Below are 6525 nucleotides of genomic sequence, written 5' to 3' on the forward strand. Positions count from 1 at the left end.
ATGCTTTTAACCAGCATTTCTGATAAGGCGAGGGCTACAGAAACACCAAGACAGTCGGCAAGGCAGCTTCCTTACGGGAGCGGCATATTCCAGCTGCTTGTTCTGGCCAGCGGGATCATCGCTGGGGGCACGTTCACGCTCCACTACGAGAGCTTCAAGCTAACGGCCGGCGTCATGGAGCACTGGTGCAGGCGACCAGATTCCTTCGCGAACCTCAGCGTGGCCGACTGGAAGCAGCTGGCCATCCCGCTCGACGAGCGAGGCAGGTTCAGCCGCTGCACAATGCGCGATCCCCCAGACGCCAGCTACGCGCCCAAAGTGGTCCCATGCACGTCGTGGGAGTTTGACATGGATAAGTACGGCAACAACATCGTGAGCCAATGGAACCTGGTGTGCGACAGGCGCTGGCTCATCGACGTTGCTAGGCTCGTCTACTCGGCCACCTGCATAATCTCCCTGCCAGTATCCGGAGTGTTCGCGGACCGCGTCGGTCGCAAGACAGTGATCTTCATCACCGTGCCCGTGGTCCTCATTGCGGGCGTCGGAAGCAGCGTCCCCAACGACTTCCAGTTCTTTGTTGCCGTGCGTGCCATCGTCTCTGCCGCGACGAGCGCCTTGGTTCCACCTACTTACGCGGTGCTTATCGAGGTGACACCGGCAACGAAGATCGCTGCGTATATCACGGTGGGTGCGCTTCTGTCGTTTGTCATGGTACCTCCTACTTTGCTCGCCGCGCAGATCTTCAAAGCAGGTTGGGCCGCGCTGCAGCTTTTGCTCATGGTTCCCACCTGCCTCCTTGTCTTCCTCTACTACGGCATCGAAGAGTCCCCCGCGTGGCTCTTGGCAACAGGCAAGGCGAAAGAAGCCGAACGGGTCTCTTTGCGCGCAGCCCGTCTGAACAGAGTGTCGCCGCAGCTTTGCCGAGAACTGCTGGCGCAGTACCAACTGGAGGTCGGGTTCAACAACCACAACGCAGCGGAGCAGAGTGGCTTGTGCGGTTCGCATCTCAGGACGCGCACGGCTCTCCTGTCTTTCATGTGGACGGCGTTGAGCTTCGCCTACGACACATTCGTTAGCAACGACGGTGTACTCGTCAGCGACGGCGTCACCGCCGTTGGCTACATGTTGTCTGCCGTGGCGTGCCTTTTGGGTGTGCCCTATGTGGAACGCTTCGGATTCAAGAACATCGTGGTGGTTTCGGGGGTCACCTTCAGTGCGACGTCGGCCGTTCTCGCCATCACGTACAGCCAAGACGAGACCTGGCTGCGGGACTGCCTCGTAGTTCTGATGCGCACGGCTGGAAACGTCTGCATCTCGTTCTTCATCTGCCAGACCGTAGGAGCGTATCCTGAAGTGACGCACTGTCGCGCTTTGGCCTTGTGCTTCGCGTTCAGCCGCCTTGGCGCCACCCTGGGCCAGACGAGCACGGCGCTACTGGGTGACTTGCACACTGACCTGCGGCTGGCTGGTGCGGCTGCGCTGATGTCGTTGTTTGCCGTCGCTGCCCAAGTTTTACCGTACGAGCACGATTGGGTGCCACAAGGACGCCCCAAATACGGCGGCAGGTCCAACGTGGCCTCCGGCGACGACATGAAACGCGCCATGCGGGACACGCTGATGCCGCTTCCCAAGGAACCCATCAAGCGCCGAAGCTCCAGGTCGTCCGGCAGGATCTCTGTGGGTCCCGAGCAGTACTCCACGCATTCTGTACAGAGGTCACGATCGATTTCCTTGGGGTAGTCTGCGAACTGGATTCCCGAGGGCCGTAATTTGTAGCAAGTGTTTTTACGTCTGTCATTACCACCTATACACCAGGACTCATAGCAGCCAATGTCAGCCGCTGCCTCCAAGATTAATGGTGGGTCAAAAGAATGAGGCAAGAAAACAATCGTTAAGAAATACCGCATTTTATTGTTTTTTATATATTTTCTTAGCTAATGGTCAGTTGCCTTCGGTGCACGCGTTGATCTCCAGTACTTCGATGTTGTGTTCCTAGGAGACTGTCGGAGTGCTATTATTCTATTTATTTTTATGACTGCCTGTCTTTATTCAGCTCAACGTTTCTTGGTCAATGTATCATTAGAACTGACGTGCCACAATTGAGGTACTTATACTGTGGAACCAACCACCGCATCTGGCAACGAGGACGTGGCTGTCTACAATTACATATGATGCACTCTCAGTGCTGAATGTCTTACACGCTCCCCACTTTCTGATGTGCATCGCTGAGCTGCAACCCTTAGACAACGAGCAGATTTAAGTGTTGCACTTTAACTATGCTGGTGAAAGATTCCGCCTTTTCGTTTTTCTTTCTCAGGCTCTATCAATTGTTGCTCACACATAACTCCACGAGCAAATGCTCCGCTCATAGGAACTTACCTAATGCATGAACAGTTGCTACAAGCGCAGGCATTGCTTCGTCATATTTTCTGTGTTGAACATTCCGCAGGAACTTTGGACCAGATTTCGCAACAGCGCGTCCCGTTACTTCGTTCCTGCCGTGCTCCTTTCACTTTGTGATGTTTTGTGTTCGAAGCGCGCATTTGTCTTTAGAGTGCATTACTGCGGGCTATAAATTCGAGCCGGTTTCAGCCTCCTGAGAGTGGACAACTGTATATCGGAGTCGCTGATGTGGGGACACACTTTGGAGCAGCTGAACGAAGTGGGCACGACTCATTAGGCAGCAGCTTGCCAATGACAAGGCCATTTGTAGAACTTTCAATGCACGGGTTTCCTTGCTTTGCGGCCCCAGAGACAGCGCTGGCATTTTCTTTAACACTGAAAGACACGTGTACAGACTGTAGGACGGGAACTGTGCTGGATTTCATCGCTTGCTGTCATTCAGTGCTTGACTCGTGTACGCGTTTTTTTAATTATGTTGTTTAAGATTGTTCAGAATGCAGTTAAAGTTGCGTTGTTGAAGGGTAGATATGAACCCAGAGTCTTCCATAGATGCCAAAAATCGGAATATGCCTTGCAGAATGTAACAATTGAAAACAATCTTTTCAAGAGATGATATGCAATACATGGTCCGAAAGGGGGGAGGGGGGTAGAGGTTTAAAATTTCTACCCCATGCAATCCGGGCAGAACTAAATAGATAACTGTGAACAGGACACTTAGTGTAGAGAATTTTGAAGAATAATCCAAAGGTAAGTGCAGTGATGTCAGTTCAGAATTCAAAATTTTAAATTATGCAGCTGAGGTGCCAAAGTAGAGGACTGAAATGGAACGTGGATGCTCTATTAACGGTGAACAGAACAAAATATGCTGTAGTTTCGAAGAAGGTACGGCAGTATATACGGTGACTTTGACCTCACGGATACTGTCACAAAACCTATCGTGTCCGCCTTGATCGGCGAAACTGGCGACTGCAAGTGACAGCTTGGATCATTATTTTTCTGAAATGACCAAAACAAGCTAAAAAGTTTTATCGTTCGGCGAACGCGGAGCGAATATCGACGAGCGTGCAATGACGTCACATTCGTAAGTTTGCCCCTGGAATTTAAGGCCACGAAATGGGATATTTTTCATTTCGTTTGAGCTGCAACAAAAAGCCGCCCGGCTGCGAAATTTGGCATATATGATAAGAAGACTGCGGTCAGCGCATCGGGAATGCTTCAGTAGAATCCGTGGCGGTAGAAAAAAAAAATTCGGCAGAGGCACTTAAGGCATGCTTACGTGTAGAAATGCGAAAGCGTTACTGTCCCTGGGTGCATTGTTTACGCGTAATGTTTGTGCGGGCATTAAAGTTCTTTTCTACGGGTTTATGTGTTTGCGTACTCATTGCGCACCAGACCGCGAACTTTCGGACTTTCTCGCTGCACGGACCAATTGGCCGAGTTGACTGGACACCACAGCGTTGTGCTGGCCGAGAAGTAGCCGAAGAGTCCCACACAAATCTATACAGTACCCAACGTAATCAGGACGTTAATGAGAAGAGGCAGTAGCACACAGCAATGTGGCATCCCGCCAATAACAAAAGGAAGTAAAGACAGCCTTAGGAGCAATGGAAAGGGGGAAAGCAGCTGGGGAGGATCAGGTAACAGCAGATCTGTTGAAGGATGGGGGGGGGGGGGGGAGATTGTGCGAGAAAAACTAGCCACCCTGTACACGCAATGCTTTATGATTTCGAGCGCACCATAGGCTCGAACGAACGCTAGGGACATCTTCATCCATAAGAAGAGAGACGTCAACGGCTTGGAAAATTAGTCCGATCAGCTTACTGCCCATTGCCTACAAGGTATTTACTAAGGCGATCGTTAATAGAGTCAGGACAACCTCAGGCTTCAATCAACCAAATGATCAGACAGGCTTTTGTAAAGGATTCTCTTTATTAGACCATATTCACACTATCAACCAGATGGTAGAGAAGTGCGCAGAACATAACCAGCCTCTATGTATAACCTTCATTGATTATTAGAAAGAGTTTGACTCAGTCGAAACCTCAGCAGTCATGCAGGCATTGCGGAATCAAAGTGTAGGAGAGTCTTATGCAAAAATACTGGAAGATATATATAGCAACTGCACAGCTACTATAGTCCTCCATAAAGTTAGCAATAAAATTCCGATAAGGAAGGGCGTCAGGCAAGGAGACACGATCTCGCCAATATTGCTATTCACCGCCTGTTTACAGGAGGCATTCCGAGGCCTGAATTGGGAACAGTTGGGGATAAAAGTTAATGGAGAATACCTAAATAATCTGCGATTCGCTGATGACATTGCCTTGCTGAGTCACTCACGAGATGAATTGCAAAGTATGATCAATGATTGAGACAGGCAGAGCAAAACTGTGGGTCTCAAAATTAACCATGCAGAAAACCAAAGTAATGTTCAGCAGTCTAGCAAGGTAACAGCAGTTCACAATTGGAAGCGAGGAGCTGGAAGTGGTAAAGGAATACGTCTACGTATGGCTGGTAGTGACAGCTGATCCGGATCATGAGAGGGAAATGACTAGAAGGATAAGAATGGGGCGGAGCTCATATGGCAGGTTCTCTCAGATTATGAATAGCAGTTTACCAAGACCCCTCAAGAGAAAAGCATGTAACAGCTGTATCTTACCGGTACTCACCTACGGGGCAGAAACATGAAGGTTAACGAAAAAGGTCCAATTTAAATTGAGGACAACGCAGCGAAGTATGCAAAGAAAAATTATGGAACTATCATTTAAAAAAATGATAGACCTTTCATTTAACGTTACATCTGTGTAACGTTGAGGGACAGGAAGAGGGCAGAGTGGGCCAGAGAAAAAATGAAGGTTAATAACATTAGTCGAAAACAATATGAAGAAATGGACTTCGACAGGGAATGTAATGCGAGGGCAAGATAACCGATGGTCGTTAAGGGTAACGGAGTGGATTCCAAGAGAAGGCAAGCGTAGCAGGGGGCGGCAGAAGGTTAGGTGTGCGGATCAGATAAGCATTTTGCGGGGCTAGTATGGCCGCAGCCGGCACAGGACAGGGTCAGTTGGAGAGGTATGAGAGAGGCCTTTGTCTTGCAGTGGACTTAAGCAGGCTTACGACTACGACCACGACAATGATGATGATGATGATGACGTGCTCTAAATGTTTCCCTAGTAATGACGTGAAGGAAATCAGGCGCATGATGTAAGTCTACGTGGTCGGCTTAAGCGGCGGCGGTGAGATTGAAGTGGCTGGTGAGAGTTGTGATACCCCCGGCGGTTCTCAAGCACTTTGATTCTTCTTTTGACGGCCGCTGCTCATTCTGTGGGGAGGTGACCGACACCTTTCACATGGCTTGGGCATGCAGGCAAAATCCTTCTCTCCTCCCCCATCACCCTTTCCCCTAACCGAGAGGACTGGGAGGCGGCACTGCTCGGCTGCCAGGAACTATCGGCCCAACAGGCCCTGGTTCGGCGGACCTGCGCAGCGGTCAGGACCAACGGGGTCCCGGAATGAGGGGCTCCGCCTTCTATTGTGAGGGGCGAGACCTACAAGGGGCCTCTACCCGAGCACCTCTGTGTATATGCATATCTAAATAAATGCTTTTCTATCTAATATCTAAATAAATGCTATATATATCTAAATAAATGCTTTTTAAAGGGCGCTGTTTGCTCAGGTTCTGGTAGGTGGCGTACGTAGAAGCCCATGTGCGCTCCGCGTTCGGCGTAGCACGGAACGTTGTGCCGAGGTAGCTGCCGGTACAAGTTGAGGAGGCAGAGACCCAGCAAACTAATCCCTCTGCCAAACGCGGCAACCCCATCAGTTGGCATTACAGCACACTGGCGCAGTTTCGAAATGGCCGCTCGCGGCCCGCAGTAAGCTGTCGCCCCGGCTGCTTCGTGGGAAACTCGTTACGTGTACTTTGGGCTGCTTCTCGCCTTGTGCCTTTTCCTAAGTATACTGAGATGTAAAGGGAAAACTCCAGCGAGCGCCAGCGTTCAAAAGATAAAAAAAATTGTTGAACAGAAAGAAGTGTGGAGAGGGCGTAGGTATAGATACACTTGGTCGATACACTCCGGTATACATAGCACTGAAGCGTCTCTTCACATCAGGGATAAGGCATGC

The 6525-nt window shown here is 50.1% G+C and overlaps 1 protein-coding gene across 1 annotated transcript; it reads left to right on the forward strand.

Moving 5' to 3' along the window:
- Positions 1-1740, forward strand: LOC144097650 (solute carrier family 22 member 13-like). Its single transcript, XM_077630301.1, has one exon. The coding sequence runs from the start codon at positions 1-3 to the stop codon at positions 1738-1740; it is 1740 nt and encodes a 579-aa protein (XP_077486427.1).
- Positions 1741-6525: the final 4785 nt, after the last annotated feature.

This window comes from Amblyomma americanum, chromosome 7 (assembly GCF_052857255.1).
Source record: "Amblyomma americanum isolate KBUSLIRL-KWMA chromosome 7, ASM5285725v1, whole genome shotgun sequence".
Lineage (NCBI taxonomy): Eukaryota > Metazoa > Arthropoda > Arachnida > Ixodida > Ixodidae > Amblyomma > Amblyomma americanum.

Excerpts from the sequence above, each read along its gene's own strand:
- LOC144097650 (XM_077630301.1), top strand. The coding sequence starts at position 1 with ATGCTTTTAACCAGCATTTCTGATAAGGCGAGGGCTACAGAAACACCA.